The following is a 17104-nucleotide window of genomic DNA, read 5'->3' on the forward strand; positions in this document are numbered from 1 at the left end:
ACACACACACACACACACACACACACACACACACACACTCACACAGTCTAATCAGGTTGCAGGGTGTTTCCAGTGAATGGACTCAGGCTAATTTGTTATTTCCTTTCTGAAGCAGAAGAAAACACGGCACGATAGAAAAGTGAATGTCATCAGCACACCACGACTGATAACAGATAGCAGCCTGCTGGCAGCATAAAGCGATAATGCTAAGAGGAGGAGATAGAGAGAGAAAGAATGTGTTGCAGTAAGAGGGGTCTATATTAGCGATGTGAATCGGCAGTGAAGCATTCTGGGGCTTCGTGTTACAGGCCATATACGGGGCCCGGGCCCCTGTGTCTCTGCCAGTCTCAGCTATTCTTAGTCTGTCTGTCCCTCAACCTCGGCAACCCTACAGGCAAGAAAAACCTCTTTCCACTTTCATGTGACGTTTAATGTTGACTTTTAAGACTTTGCGACCTCGTAACCTTGATGTTTTCCTGATAGTGTTTGAATTCGAAGGTAAGCTTTGCTCTGCACTCTCCTCTGTGTGTGTGTGTGTGTGTGCGCGCGTGTGCGTGCGTGCGTGTGCGTGTGTGTGTGTGTATCTGCATACTTGCGTGTGCCTCTGGTGTCCATTTGTGTGTCTCATAGGTTCCACAGCACCTGACCCACCCACTCAGCAGCACCAACACCGCCCCAGGGTGTTTGTCCCGAGAGCTGGGAGCAGAGCAGGAGACACGCTCGTGAAGCCGGGGGCTGACTGTGGACGAGCGACCAGAAAAGGCACCGACCGGGACAAAAGGATAGCAGCGGGAGGGCACGGCAAACCGGAGGTAGAGAGCGCACGGACACGAGGAGTTTGCAGCAGGAGGAGTGCTGACATTTAACAGAAGATGAGTACATACCAAGTGACTCTGAATGGCCCCGCTCCGTGGGGCTTCAGACTACAGGGAGGAAAGGACTTCAATATGCCGCTCACCATCTCCAGGGTAAGGATATATTTGATTTGATGAAGCAAATGATAAATAAAGAGAGAGCAGGAGGCCGTGTGGTTTTGTTCAGTCGTTAACAACCAAAACTGAAACTGATCATTTCTGATCATTTCTGATACTTCCAAACTAATCAGACACAGATCTATAATCGTTTCCCTTCTAAACAAATAATTCTGATGATAACGCCATAAAGTAAGTAAATAAATAAAAATAAGATCCGGAAATCCAACCACTACGATAGTTCATCTATTAAAGCACCTCTGGCAGTGACCTTTGACCGATGCGCCCTAACCTGGTTTCACAAACCAAAATGTGCCCAGATTTGACCCTTTACCCGTAACGATGCATGGGCAGACTTTAAATGTGCACCAGCGTGCGTGCGCGCAGGTGCGATTAGTGCGCGTGTGATGTCGCTGTTATGTAACGTGGCCTCTATGAGATGATGACGGAGCGGCAGCGATGTGTTCTCCACAGAGATGTCCAGAATAGCCCTGCGGTGGAGGGACAGGGATCAACTCACCGGGGGAACAGCTAACTGTTACTGATATTGGTGCTCTTTCACATCGCTGATGAAAGAAAAACAGGCTTAAATAAACACTTTGAATTCATTTCATTGATCAGTTGTGATTGCATTTTAATGAAGTCAAATGGAAATCTAGTTTAGTTGGTAATAATTGATCAAATTGATACTAATTAAACTGTTGAATCTACTAAAAAAAAAAAAAACTTCTTGCAGCAAAGATTTATTAGCTTAAAAGTTACTTTGTAGTTTTGATTTATTTATTTATTTTAATTGTCTATCATGAGTTTAGATTACATAAATATTTCAGTGTACAGATCAGCTGAGCATAGATTGGGTCCGTCTCTGCCAGGACCGCTGGTATATTCTCAGCCTTCGCTTTAAATAGCGTCAGAGAGATGTATGGATGGATGTATGGATGCATGGATGGATGGATGGAGAGATGGATGGAGGGATGGATGGAGGGATGGATGGGAAGGAATGGAACAGCGGTGAGGTGAGGAGGCTGATGGGAGCTTGTGTTACCTTTAGTAAGCTTAATTCCTGGCTGCTAGTTAGTGTCATGTTCAGCCTGGAGGGGCAGGAGGCGGGAGGGCTCGGGGGGGCCGAGGGGTGGAAGGTGGGGCGCTCACCTGTGGAGTGGAAACCAGCGCTAACATCTCCACCTCCCCACTCTGCCGTGCTGCCTGAAGCTCAGCTGGATGCGTTTTATTGACATGTGTTGCTTTATTGTCCTCTGATCCCGGTCTGAGTCATCCAGGGCAAAGGGAGGGGGGGGGGGGGGGGGTCTCTCTCTGATCTGTGCCCCATTTGTGTTCATGCCCTGGCCGGGGTGGACCCTGGCTGGTTAACATAAAACACTGCAGCTCCACTTGACGGGCTCGGGGTGACATTACAGTTTGACGTAACGCCGACTCGGTTTGGATTTCCTGCCGACTTTTGCCAAGAACTAAGAAAAGAAAAAGAAATGAAGACAGTGGATTCCTCACATGCTGCTGGGGGAGGAACACGACGTTTAACGGGTGACACCGTACACTGATTTCAGGTTATTATTAATGAGATTGTGTGTTTAAAAAAGCCAGTGCTTCCCCCCAGGGAGGTCCATGAAGCTATTTACGAGCTATCAGGAGGCCAGATATTTATACATGAATGAAAACAGCTCTCTGCCCTCTGATTGGCTAGTGACTCAAGATACATACCCATGAAAAATACTGAAAATACATCATTTGTATGTATTTAATGCTCAAACATTTGTAACTTTTAAACAACCATGTTATTAAAAGAAAACATGAATCTTTTAACATATATTTATGCAGCTTTCAAACGATCATCCTTCATTCTCATCTCCGGTGCGTCAGCCGACACATCTGAAACGTATATAATCATTCATGAAAACATCAGGCACGCCGTGTCGTGTTTGTTACACCACAGCAGTTCGGAGAGATTGTTTCTTTCCCCCCTGATTGTTTTTCCTGCAGCTCCTAGGCTTGAATGTAAAAACCCAAAGGTAGACAGGTTCAGAAAAGCAGACGAAAGGGAGGAGGAGGAGGAGGAGGGGGAGAACAGGTTGTCTGACATTGTTATGTTCAAGGTCAGCTGTAAAAACTTAAATGAATTCATTCTCTTTTAATACAAATCAAGCAGGGAAGCCTTGAATGTCAGTGTGAATGTCAGCAGCAGGTGTGTGTGTGTGTGAGAGAGAGAGAGAGAGTGTGGGGCGAGGGAGGGGGACTTAGTGAAGTCAGTCACAGTGAAGCATCAAAAGCATCGCTTATTTTTAACTCTTTAACGAGCTGACTGTAAGTCTAGACTCGACACTGTAAGTCGGTGAGCTCACTTCAACTTGTTTTACATAGTTTAGCAACTGAAGTGTGGATTTTGCCGCTCCTGCAGGTATTATAGAGACGGAGGGTCGATCTAGGAAGGGTTAATACTGATATCAGGTATCAGGGAGTTGCCTCCCGGTCCTGCCTCGGCCTCTGACGTTGCTCCGCTGCTGCTGGAGCGTCTCCCGGCTGGACGGGTCTCCGGCACCAGCTCGGGGCCACACACAGGCAAACAAGACATGCTCGCTGTCACCATGAATTACATTACAGAGCCAAGAGTGATCTGGACTGTGGGAGAAGATATGGAGTGCACATAGAAAAGCCACGCGTGCATGTGAGACTCCAGTCGGGATTCAGATCCACAACCTCCCCGCTGTGAGCCAACAATGCTGACCCAAGAAAGAAATGCAAAAACCACTTTGGGGCCGCTCGGTGGCGCAGTGGGTTAAGCGGCGGCTCATATACTGAGGCTACAGTCCTCCTCCTGCAGCAGTCGCGGGTTCGAATCCAGCCCGCGCACCTTTGCTGCATGTCTTCCCCATTCTCTCTCTCTACCCCTTTCCAGTCTGCATCTCAATAAAGGGCCACTAGAGCCCAAAATAAAATCTTTAAAAAAAAAAAAACACTCTGATCACAGATCCTTGAGCGTTGCTTCTTATCTCATCAAAAGACTCACTGGAAACATAAAGTGTAAACACTTTTAATGATTAGCCCTTTTTGCCTCATCAGCGTTTGTCTAACGCTGATAAATAAGACTGAGGTGCTTCGCCTCACGTCATCTGAAGCTTGACACGCTTCTGGATAGAGACACGATTAAGAAAAGAATTTTAATCTTAATTTACATTTCAAGTTTTTTTTCTTAGCATGCATCAAAGATCCCATTTTCAATTCCACACCCGCCCCTGCAAGTTCATGTCGGATGCATATGAATCACGTCAATTTTAATGTCTAAGTGGATGTGTGTGTTTTTCCACTGCTCCCAGTGTAATATGCTCCATTAACTCCCCTCCCACAGATAACTCAGGGCAGCAAGGCGGCGGGTGGCACCCTGATCACGGGTGACATCATCTCTGCCATCGACGGGGTCAGCACCGAGGGGATGACGCACCTGGAGGCTCAGAACAAGATCAAGTCTGCCGTCCACAAACTTGCGCTCTCAATGATGAAGTAAGCACCCAACACCCCAACCACCCACTGCAGCAAACTCATGTAGACGGAGCTCGAGTCGGGCAGAATCCCCTTCACATAAGTTTCAGTCTCGCTCAGATTGGTTCATAAAACCATCCTCAATGTCCTCAGATCCCGTTGAATCCAGAAAAGATTCTCTGCCTCCAAACAATTGTCTTTTAAGCATCCAAAGGTCAAAAAAAGGAAAACACATCTACCGTTTACTTTATAGATCAAGACGCCCGACGCTACTTCACACACCAAGCTCAAGAATGGACTCTCCCATGCCCGTCATCCCACACCAAAAGGTACAGCAGCACCTTTATAAACCTACACTGAAGTCTTTGTATGTGTCAGATGTCACTTCTGTTCTTGTCCTGTACTTGATTCTATAAATATCAGCGCAACTGTTGTGTGCTGCCCCCTAGTGTGAAATATTCACATCTCAGCTCCAGGCAGGACGGCTGCAGGGCAGCAAAGGTTAACCAGGAGAGAGGAAGATACTAAAGCAGCAGGTTCAAAACATTTGATTCTGACTACATGTCGGTTTCGTGTTGACATTTCCACGTATTTTTAAAGAGACACAATGAGAGATATTTTCCAGGGGGTATTTAAAGGGGGGGGCCAAGATCCTGCTAAACAAATGTTTTCCCTCCAGGAAAAGCTCATCCAGGGCCAAAGAGTACAATACCCCAGTGAGCCTTTACTCACCTGTATCTCCCCTGATAAATGATGCGGTTTAGGCCAGGGATTATCGCATCACCTGCTGGAGGGATCTCTTCGCTTGAGCACGTTTTAACTGCCAGATATAAAACACTTCCTATAACCTCACAAGAGGACTGATGTCATTTTAAGACCGTCCACACCAGGGGTCGGCAACCCGCGGCTCTAGAGCCGCATGCAGCTCTTTAGCGCCGCCCTAGTGGCTCCTGAAGCTTTTTCAAAAATGTTTGACCTTTTTTTTCTTCTTTTTCCCTTTTTCTTTTTTTTCCTTTTTTTCTCTTTCTTCCTTTTTCTTTTCCTTTTTAATCTCGACATTTCGACTTTTTTCTTGAAATTTTGACTTTTTTTCAACATTTTGACTTTTTTCTCGAAGTGCATAATAAAAAAAAAAATCTTCCCCCAGTTATTACTAATATAGAAACATTCAGCATGTGTTGCCTTCATTCTAAGGCTTATACAAGACTTAATGTTTTGCGGCTCCAGACATATTTGTTTTTTGTGTTTTTGATCCAATATGGCTCTTTCAACATTTCGGGTTGCCGACCCCTGGTCTACACTGACGCGTCTGGCCTGCATCAACGATAACAGGATAGCGGCAGTTCAATTTTTTATTTGTGGATTTTTTTTGCCGGTAGATTTGAGACTCAAGTGTCTCATTGCTTCGTTTGAATTCTTTTAAAAAAAAATTTTTTATCCCAGATTGTTTTTCCCATTTCATCACCGAGTGCTCCTACCTTCTGTAAGTCAGTCCCAGGCATTAGTCTCCCTCTACCAACCCCGGGAGGCCCTACACTGAGCTCAAGTCTCCTCCTTACTGGAGGAGTGAGCAGCTTCTTTTCACCAGACAGGTGGGGCTTCTCTGGCCGGACGTAGCGCGTGGAAGATCCCCCCCACCCCATCTGGCTCCCCGGCCGGCCAGTGGGGGCATGTGTAGCCCAGGACTGTTGCATGTTTTTGTGAGGATAGATCACAGCACATTATAACACGGGGAGAACATGTAAACTCCACACAAAAACCTTGTTTGAATTCTAAATACCGTATTTTCTGGACTATAAGCCGCACCTGTATATAAGCCGCACCCACTCTATTTGTAAAAAAACAATAAAAAAAAGATATACAAGCCGCACCTGCATATAAGCCGCATCCGCTCTATTTAAAAAAAAAGATATGCAAGCCGCACCTGCATATAAGCCGCATCCACTCTATTTGTAAAAAAACAATTAAAAAAAAGATATGCAAGCCGCACCTGCATATAAGCCGCATCCACTCTATTTAAAAAAAAAGATATGCAAGCCGCAAATATTTATGTTGTTAGATTAGACATTTACTACATGTACAGAACTATTTTGAACTGTAAATGATGTACATGTTTGTACCTAAATAGATCCTTTCCTAACAGTGTCTTTTAACACGGCAGCAACTTTGCTGATTAAAACGGGACAGAACCAAGATAAAATAACCAGTATTTATTTATCTATTTATCTGTTTGAAATCTGCTTCTACCTACTTCTATCTGCTAAAGAAGAAGTAGCATATTCTTCTTTGCATTTATTTTGTCTTAGTTTTTATTCTAATTCCGGTTAGAGTGCCCCGAGCGGTGGAAGAAAAATCCACAGAATAGCCGCACCTTTGTATAAGCCGCACGGTTCAAAACCTATGAAAAAAGTAGCGGCTTATAGTCCAGAAAATACGGTATTTATCTTTGTGCTGTTACGGTTGAGAAAATGCCTTGGCATTTGGCACGCAGCAGTATTGCATCTCGGTTTCAGACAGAGGCTTCGGCCTCTCGTATGTTCCTGGGCGTCTGGCACATCCTCCCCGGTGTCGGTCTCTGCTGATGCGTTTCCCCTCTGGAGCCCGGCTAATTCAGCCAAACGCACGTAAGTCAGGGATCAGGAAACGCGTTCTGGGCTCAGCGAGGAACATTGGCGGCGGCCTGATCCAAGTGGCTCCGGCTCGCCGAGAACACGGGCACCCGGACGGGAACGGAGCAGCTGTTTCCAGCAGTCATGGAACGTTCCGCTCCGGTTTCACATCCACGTCCCCTGAATGACATACCTGAGATAGGTCACCCACCCCCACCCCCACCCGCAGCCCCACACCGGGAATGCCTGACTTTACCTACTGTACCAGAGCACATCCGTCACTTTCACTCAACACGGTTAAAATAAGAAAAAGTGCTATTAAAGAATAACTTTTTTTTTTTACTGAGACTGACAGAACTTGGTTACCTAACGACTGAATTTGCCATTTAATGCTAGACACGGTAACTTTAAGTCATTAAATTTTACATGAATATTTATCTGGCACTTCATTCATCTATTGGTAAAAGACTCACAGACAAACTTACAGCCCATAAAGCCATGATCTGAGATATATCATTTAAATAAAGTTGCATGAATTAAAGGAGCAACGTGAAATTAAATTAAATATTATGATTGTATAATGTACTTGATATGTATTAGAAACTTTACAGTTCTACTTCGGATGAGTGTAGGAGTTTTATAATTATAATAATGATTATTTTGAGGTGAACTCCCTCACACCGTTACAGTCCTGTGTGAGTGACAGGTACTGTCCAGTAACGGGGTGCATGTTCTGGCTCTGACGTGACTGGATCTGGTGGTTCGTGCTCTGTTTGTGTATATTTCTGTCTGTTCTGGGCTAAAAGCGTCCCTGCAACCCCTCCTGGTCTGCGTCAGGTGACCGACAGACTCCTGCTCTTGTCAGTCACTCCTGGGGATGAAAGGGGAACCAATAAATGACAGCTATCCCGACCTGTACACGGGATTACAGAGGAGCCGGGCTTGGATAGTTTCCGAGTACAAACGCAGGTCTATTGTTGTCCCACAACAACGCGGTGATTCATGTCCTTCTCTTCCTCTTTGTCTCTCCCTCTCCACTTCTCTGGTGTGTTTCAGGTTATCGCAAACACAGCTGCAAAGTCAGTACTATCATATTTCTCAGCATGTCGCGTGCATGAAGTACACTTCATTAAAGATAGACGTTTATTTTTAAGACTTGTGTTAATCTTGGTGTGAAGTGAAGGTTGTGTGTGATTTGAACTAAACATTTATGCTTCTTCAAAACCTCCAAACGGTGAATAAAACACAACAATGACTCACAAGCTGAACATTTATAATGTGCCATTAACAGCATCTGGCCCCAGAAGAGCAACGTAAGATGATAAACTCGGCTTGAGTACTTTTGGTGTGATGTTTTTATTTCTCCAATTCAGTGCAAGTTATTGAACAAAGTTTCTGCTTTTTAATTCATAAAGTTAACTGAAAAGAGTCAAAATACTTGGAAACAGCGCCGTAAATAATGTAGTGTACTTTTATTCACAAAATAGTTATTACACATGAGCTCATCGAAATAAATACACCAAAAATGAGTGCTTCAGGTAATAGCTGATACTTTTAAACTTAATCTAAAGTATTCATTTAAAAGCGGAACTGTTTTCCTCCTCTGATGGAGCTGTTTTCATGGTATTAATGCACAGTGGCAGTGAAATGTCTGCTTCTTACCTCTGTGTTTGTATGGAGTATTATCTGGGTGGTGTGCACTGCAGCTTGTTTTAATATTAGCATGTTTTTTCTGGATTCATGTTAGCTTTAAATGGTGTTCTTCAAGTTTCAGAGTAAAAGCCTCTTTTTTTCTGTGCTGTGGCTATTTCCACATGAAATACCAGATGTGTCAAATATTAAAAGTGTATGCCACACATCGTATGAGCTTAGAAAAAAAGCCAAATATTACACTATTTCGGACTTGATGGCCCTTTATGACCATGCGTTTCCTGATACAACCGCTAGAGGGTGCACATGCTTAACATACAATATTCAGAATAATATACAGAACGCCCAAAAGTCTCAATAAAACACCAGTTTTACAAAACGCAGGGTGTTGCAATAGATCTGCATTTTCTCTATGGAGGGAAAATGAGGGGGAAAAAAAATCACAACATTGCCTGATATCATATCACTTTGTCTGCTTCATAGCAGGGACTTGATATGATGACACATGGTTTGATGAGATACAAAACACAAGCATGAATTATGACAGAAACTACCTGCACTCTCAATGAGATCACGATTCCATCACTTTATATTCACAAATCAAACAAATGTTTGCCGCTGTATGAAGTAATATGCACTGAACCTTTAAAGCAGTAGAAGGCTGGTATCTTACCGTTGGTCACCCTCAGAATTGCATTTTCTCAGTTTTCCTCATGTCTAAAGTAGTGTAACAATGTTGGCATGTATTTTCTGACATTTAATTACTAAGATGTACGTGACAAAATACTGAAATATTACTGAAATACTAAAACATCATCACTTTTAGACACCAGAAAAGGAAAAAAGTCTGCCTACTTTGGAATGCTCTATTCATACGTACAACTTCATGATGATGTATTTCAAAATAAATCTTATCTGTGAGGGAGTAAACATTTATAGAAAATTTGAATAAAACTAGAAATTTACAATGCTGTTGAAAACAGTAGCAAGTTCCTTATCTTAGCTGTTATGTCAGTCAGAAATATAAGATAAAAAATTGTAAAAAAAATGACTCAGTTTCCTCAACAAAAGCAAATTCTCTTTGAATAATTCTTTTAAATGTATTCCCTATTTTTTTGTGTGTGTACATGGACATTTAAGATGGAACTATGAGCAGCACAGCGCCCCCTGTATGCTCGTTGCATGATGACACAATGTTGTGGTTTCCCTCGTTAACGTTGGTTCTTTTTCTGTTGTTTCCTCCTCTCCTATCCCTCTCTCTTATCCCCATCTGCAAACATCTCATGTTTCAACTATTCACCACGGCATTTCAAACCTTCCTCCCTGACCCGCTGACCTCTGACCCCTCCCCAAACGGGCTCTGACAGCGTGGAATACACTCCCAGCTTCAACCCCATAGCTCTGAAAGACTCAGCCCTGTCCACCCACAAGCCCATTGAGGTGCGGGGTCCGGGGGGAAAGGCCACCATCGTTCACGCCCAGTACAACACACCCATCAGCATGTACTCACAGGACGCTATCATGGATGCCATAGCGGGACAGTCACAGGGCAAGGGACACGAGAGGTATGATCACAGAGCCAGACTAATCCCCTGTCCAGCCTTTTATGTCATCTCTTCATTCATGCACTCGATATCACGACACATTAGGTCAGTTCAACCAGACTGCAAAAAAGTTTTTACTTCCTGTTTGTGTAACCACATTTGGAGATCACAGCCTGGAAGATTTATTCTTTCAGAGGTGGATTTTAAACATCTACCGAGGAGCTGAAGTCCAGATATTATAATTTGTACTAATCCGATTATACAGACTTCAAATCCATTCAGTATCGACTTAGGCTAAAGAAGTGATTAGCGGTCTACTTTCTCACAGTTCCTATTACACAGTAGTTTTTGTGAGAACCCATTTAAATGTTGTTAAAGGACTTATTTGCTCACTCTCCAACACACCATATGAGCGTTTTAAAGACGCGTATTTTACCTCAAAGCATCATCTTCAATTGACCCTAACCACAGTTTTGGTTCCATAATATGTAGGTTTGCTGAATATAAAAATATCTTTAAAAAAAATAAAGATTAAGTTAAACTGAAACCTAAATAAGCAAAATTGATCCTATAAATCACCTTTTATATGTTTTGTTTTTTTTCCTGTCATTTGGTTGAACTGGCCCTTTAAGGTTCCAAACCCAAACAAAGTAGAGCTTTAGAGCATATATCTAAGAGCCCATATTATGCTTCAGCACATGGGGGTCTATTAGAAATTATTTTTCACGTTTTAATGTCTAAATAAGCATTACTTTTGTTTTTACACATTGCTGGGGCATTTTTTGTCCCTTTTGTCTGAACTGCTCCATTTCAGTTACAATCTATTTAAGCCCCGCCTCCAACTGGCCCAGTCGGCTCTGATTGGTCAGCTGATTGGTCACAATGGTGAAGGGGGAAGCATCTCCTCAGTCTCTGTCTGGAAAATTATTACAATGTGTCGTAAAAAAGTTGAGGAAAATACTAAAATATGGCACTTTTATGGAGGTGTCAAGCTTTGTTAAAGAACAGGAGATATTTTTCAATGATTTAAAAAAAAAACATAAATAGGAAGTACCCCCCTGATGTATAATATGGCCTCTTAAAGCCCACGCTGCTACAAATAGGGTGTCTACAGACGTGTTTGTCCGGGCTCTTCTTTGCTGCCTGTGTCTGTGCCATGTGCCTTTCACCCACTTTCCTCTGCTCATTCCATTCAACCAACCAACCAACCACACCCGCGCCTTCCTCCATCCACCTCCCCATCCTCCCCTCCTGACCGTGGCCTCAGTGAAGAAGCAGGCACTCCTAAGGCGTGAGTACAGCTATGTTGCTTTTCTATCCCGCCCCGCCCCCCGAACACATGGCACCTTGCGTGCCCCGACCCCGATAACAGCTTGTGCCTAGTTTCACACGTCTTACTGACTAATCTCCCGTCGAAAATGTCTGAAAATCCCATTGCATCCTCTGTACACTTCATGCTTTCATGTGTTTCTAATGTGTCATGTACAGTCTCACAGTGTTGGGTGGACAAACTCGCTAACCACTCTGTCCCGGACTCGGTTTCATGTGTGCACATGTATAACAGGTACTTCGGCTGAAGAGTGAAAAATGCAAATCCTGTTCAGGGTTTTTAGCATCAGCATCGGCTGAATGGGATTTGATGGCATGGAAATATAACCACTTTCCACTCACAGGTTTTCAAGCAAACTTCTGAACTTTCTTATGCTCATTAAAGACTACTGGAGAACACTTTCCACCTCCGTGGCTTGAACTCACTCCAGTATTTTTTGTACTGTATTGCACTTTATTTATTGCATTTTAGGGACTATCTGCAACTTAACTAACTTGATGTAACAAATGCCTTTAAGTAACGTTGACACAGAGGGACACAGAGTTGTGTATCTTAATTTCTTCTGATATTAACCTTTTGTGAGCTGGTATACACCAGTATGCCTCTGCACACACTGTCTAATGGGATCTAAAGGTCTTTGCAAATGCAAAAATGTCCCATTACTGTCCTCTAGTGGTGTCACCAAAGGAGTTGATAAGAAATGCACTTCTAAATAAAACTAATTTTACAGTTCAGCACCCTTTTGATCCCTAGTGCATCATGGATATTTGTCGTTCATGGAGGACTCGCTGTCATATGTTAAGCTTTTATAGGAATTAGACAGAGGTGTAAGAGTTGTCTCTGCTCTGCAGCGGCGTCCTGCCCGTCAAGGAGCCGGTGGTAGACGTTGCTTCTCCGGTGTACCAAGCAGTGATCAGACCAGGAGAGGCAAACCAGGACATGTCTGAGTGGGCTCGCCGTGCTGCCAACCTGCAGTCTAAAAGCTTCAGGATGCTGGCCCACATCACTGGCACTGAATACCGTCAGTACCCTGATTGCTCCTTTCATTTTTCCTTCTTCACACCCTTATTTGCTTATTAAGTTAAGTTATTATCTTGCTAACAACTCACTTTTGAATCCCATGTATGTATTTCTATCCATGCAGTGCAAGATCCAGATGAGGAAGCGCTGCAGAGGTCGAGGTAAGTCTGGGCTTAAAGAAAGAAGGAAGAGCTGCTGCCCCCCCCCTCTCTCTCTCTCCATTTTTCAAAGAGCATTTGATACAATCAGAAACAATCACACACAGCTGCAAGCAGTTTAGTAGAGGTAATCTGTGTTGCAGCAGATCTGATGAAGCCTCTGACTGAAGAAGCTGCTCAGCTCATGCTCAAGCGGCCACTAGTTCTCTGTACCCAGTCTCTGATCCACCCAACAGCTGCAGGGTATTTCTGCAGATGACAGGACTCCGACTGGTACTAGAAGTCTGAGGTGTACAGAGTAGGGAGGCATGCTAATAGTACAGTCCCCTGTGGTGCTCCTGTGTCTTCTGGGTTTCTTACATGGTAAAACTAAGACTGATTTGCATCAAATGCGCCGGAGAAATCAAAGAACGTGATCCTCACAGCACTGCCTGCTTTGTCCGGGTGACGGTGGGTTTGTTGAAGCAGGTTTATGATGCCGTGTTCAGCTTCAGCCCCATGAAGAGAAGTAACCTGCAATTGAAAGGTGCTTGTTTACTTACTCAGGTGGGCCAGGAAAGTCTCTTCAGGACTTTCATGATGTGTGGTGTTAGCGCAACAGGTCTACAGTCATTAACAGAGGAGGAATGAATGAATGAATGAATGAATGAATGAATGAATGAATGAATGAATGAATGAATGAATGAATGAATGAATGAATGAAGGCAGGATGTCTTCCAGATCACCCATGGACCCTTCTCCGGGCTCCGGCTCAGGTTGAACAGGTGCTGCAGATTCTCACAAAGCTGGTCCACACAGGCCTCCAGGGCCACCTGGACCTGCAGCCTTGCTCCAATTAAAGGGGACCTATTATGAAAAACGCATTTTTTCTTGCTTTAACATATATAAAGTGGTCTCCCCTCAGCCTGCCAACTCAGAGAAGGAGGAAAGCAACCAAATTCTGCAGTGTCTGTACAGCCGCCCGGATTAGCCATCCAGTCTGATGAGGCTTCTACGGGCCGTTCAGATTCTGCGCATTTTCGTTACGTAACCAAAATGCAAACCACGCCCACAACTATAACACCGTGTAACTGCATGTGAGCGTCCGACTATCGCATCGCACTACGTGACATCGGACGCTGTCCATCTCCCTCCAGCCAGCTGCCACTTTATTGAGGTTTTTGTAGTGAAATGAGGAGGAATCATAGAGATAACTTCTCATTTCAACTAACTGGATCAGCCGTTCCTCATCCGTGACGGTTTCCTACAGCGCTTTCAACCGGCTTTCAACGCGAGCGACAGGAAGAAGCAGGGTGTCAGACAAATGTTCAGTTCAAAACAGCACGCCGTGTCACGCCGCGTCGTGCTGCATCGCTGCGGCCAGTTAGGACATTCCAATAGAAAATAAAGCAATGGAATTGATTTTGTCGCTGACGCTCGCTCGCATTGCATGCAGTTATGACACGGTAACTCCGCCGGCCGGAGCTTCCGCCATTTTTTCGTAGCGGTGTATCGCGTCATTCAGGCAGCCAATCAGCACAGTGACTCATTATCATAGCCCCGCCCACTCAGAATCCCGCATAGATATTGAGGTTAGAGAATGAGAAGATAAAGACATGGCTCAGAGGCTGAATTTCTAATTTATTTAGCAAAAACAATCAAAAGCTTGTTTTTGAGACATTCAAGGCCTGTTTAAAATAGGTATTAGATGCCATAATAGGTCCCCTTTAAGTTCCTACAAATGCATCTTCACCCATCTGCTAGAGACAGTCAGACAGGCAGGAGGAGGAGGAGGGGGCACTGGCTACATGTCCTGATGTGGCTGGAGACGACGATGGAGCACCAAGATTCATGACTGAGGTGGAAGATGAGGCAGTTGAGATGCGACAGGGTCTATCCTAGCAAGACTTTCACGGTCACCATGACATGAAGCTAACACATTTAGCTGCTGTTATATGTCTGAATCAATAAATGTAAAGAGTCAAACAGACAAATACTGCACTGTTTAGTGATTCAAACACGTGTTTCACACTGGACGAGTTGGACACGTGAGACTCGTGGTGTTCATGAGCTTTAGAGGCACTTAGAGCCAGTGTGTGGGCGGAGTCAGGCCAGCCGTTTCTAAGATAAGCAGCCACCGGACGAGTGTCAGAGTGGTACCAGTTTGTACATTTCTGTTCACTGTATGTGCATAGTGTGAAAGTTTTGTGCACTCTTCCTTCCTCATCGTCAGAGAGAAGTTTGAGTCGGAAGTGAAAGGGCCCCGCTTCGCCAAGCTGAAGAACTGGCACCAGGGACTGTCTTCACAAATCCTCAACATCCAGGAGTGAAGAGAAGGAGGGACTATAAAGAGAAGGAAGGTGACGGAGGGGAGGAGGACATGTAAACATGGGAAGAAGCATAAGCGTTAACAGGAAGAGGGGGTAAATTATGGAGGTAAAAATGAGCAGGAGGAGGACAGACCTCCTCAAGAATGTGAGATAGCGTTGTAGCCTAGATCATTAGAATGTGAGATATTAAATGTTAGCGTGAGAATGCTACGTGTTTATAAGCTCTTGTCAAATATATTTGTCTGCTGCTAAGACCTGATCTCACATTGGGGTTCTTTTTCTTTTTTTTTTCCTGTTTATTGGAGTTTTCTGTCTCATAAATGAAGAGGAGGTTGTACAAACAAATAAGTGCAGAAAATATGTTTCTTTCATGCCCCAGAACATAACTGCATAAACAAATGTATGAGTTTTAACACTACGAGCATGTTTGTCAGTTTCGTCAGGCGCAGGAGTACACTTGAAGAGATTTATCGACTTCCACGAATGCAGTCTGTAAAAAAAGAAAAACAATGCACTCAAAAAATGTACTGATATCAATGTGAATAAATGTTTTCTTTAATCTAAACAATGTGTTGGAGGAGTGTTGTTACAATGTAATGTAATTGTCAGACATATCGGTTCATAATCAGGGGCTCGAACTGCCAGAACCAGGCTCATCAAGTCCAACAGCAAATAACATCACGACCAGCATATTCCTCTTGATTTATACTGTCGTGTTTGTGGTCGTGCTGGAAGCCAAGAATCGTGAGCTGCTGAGTCACAAACTGTTCAGCCATGATTCTGTTCAGGCAGTCGGAGCACCGACGACTGGGCGAGGGGAAGAATCTTGCAAAAAAATCTTATTAATGAACAGATTTTAGTGGTTCACAGTGGGAAGACCTGCCCTTCCCAAAACTAGTCTGCTACCTCTCTGGTGGTGTAACTACTGCAGGGGGGGCTTTATCCAGTCATCGCATACATCAGATAGTGCCTTTGATGTATATATTAATGGACAATATACATTTTTGACATATTAATATTTTTAAGGCCTTTTATTAGGAATTCTAAGGCCTTTTAGGACTAATGATTTGTGGCCACCGGACTGAAGTTGAAGGAAGGATTGAGATCCTGCAACGGCCCGATCAGAGTCCGGTCAGAGTCCAGCCACAGTCTAGTCAGAGTCCCGTCAGAGTCTAAACATTTTAAATCCACTAGAGAGTCTTTTTCTTTTCCTTCTTTTTCACTTCATTGTTGAGACTACAGATGCCAGTGCTGTGGTTCGGTCCCAAACCGGTCTGGGCCAGAGGAAAAACCTCTGGTTTTGGTCACGGCAACCAATCAGTCAGTGACCAGGAGGCCAACTCAGAGCGGGTCGCAGTACTCTGTTGACAGCACAACCGGGGCGGGAGGGAGTCCAGAGGGGGGGTTTCAGGTTCATCCCTGGAAATGTTTTTCAAATGTCCTCAATATTTTTTTTGTAGCTTTCAAAAATGTCATTTCTAATCATGTTTTTCACATCGGCTCCTTTCATGAGAACGTCATAGAAATGCATTACTACACAAAATATAGTAACCATACACTTTCAAATGCTTCTGTAAGAATGTATTTCTTCTGTTTATCATTCTTCCATGACTGAAAAAAAGAAGTTACCGTATTTTCGCGACCATTCGGCGCACCGTGTGGAAAGGCGCACCCTCATTTTTGTGTGTCATTTTTAGATTTAAAACATACATATGGCGCACCGACCCAAAAGGCGCAGTCTACAGAGCAGAGCTGCACACACGCGTGCCGCAAAACACGCCGGCCGGAAAATACACACACCCGCTGCAGAACGCACACACATGCAGAACGCACACACAAGCACACAAGCGCTTATTTAAAAAATAGAGCGGGAGCAAAACCTCTCTTTCTGCATTAAAGAGCTCCGCTAATTCAGCTGCGCCAGTCCGAATTTCCTCGGTGTCAGTCACTTTCTGCACAACAGTAAATAAACTTTTCATACCCCGTTGTGCGGATCCTCCACCGCGCAGAGCCCGTCTCTC

General features: G+C 44.1%; 1 protein-coding gene across 2 annotated transcripts; it reads left to right on the forward strand.

Annotated features, from left to right (window-relative positions):
- Positions 1 to 476: 476 nt before the first annotated feature.
- On the forward strand, positions 477 to 15651 carry ldb3b (LIM domain binding 3b). 2 transcript variants are annotated; one of them, XM_061707788.1, is made up of 10 exons: positions 480 to 498; positions 631 to 968; positions 4333 to 4484; positions 4717 to 4792; positions 8129 to 8151; positions 10090 to 10287; positions 11534 to 11557; positions 12448 to 12617; positions 12741 to 12777; positions 14987 to 15651. In XM_061707788.1, the coding sequence occupies exons 2-10, from the start codon at positions 873 to 875 to the stop codon at positions 15081 to 15083; spliced, it is 873 nt and encodes a 290-aa protein (XP_061563772.1). In that variant the 5' UTR covers positions 480 to 498; positions 631 to 872; the 3' UTR covers positions 15084 to 15651. The 2 variants fall into 2 exon arrangements, with proteins under 2 accessions (XP_061563773.1, XP_061563772.1); XM_061707789.1 differs by lacking the exon at positions 11534 to 11557 and having other exon boundaries at positions 477 to 498.
- The last annotated feature ends 1453 nt before the right edge of the window (positions 15652 to 17104 follow it).

The sequence above is a fragment of the Cololabis saira genome, chromosome 19 (genome assembly GCF_033807715.1).
Source record: "Cololabis saira isolate AMF1-May2022 chromosome 19, fColSai1.1, whole genome shotgun sequence".
NCBI lineage: Eukaryota > Metazoa > Chordata > Actinopteri > Beloniformes > Belonidae > Cololabis > Cololabis saira.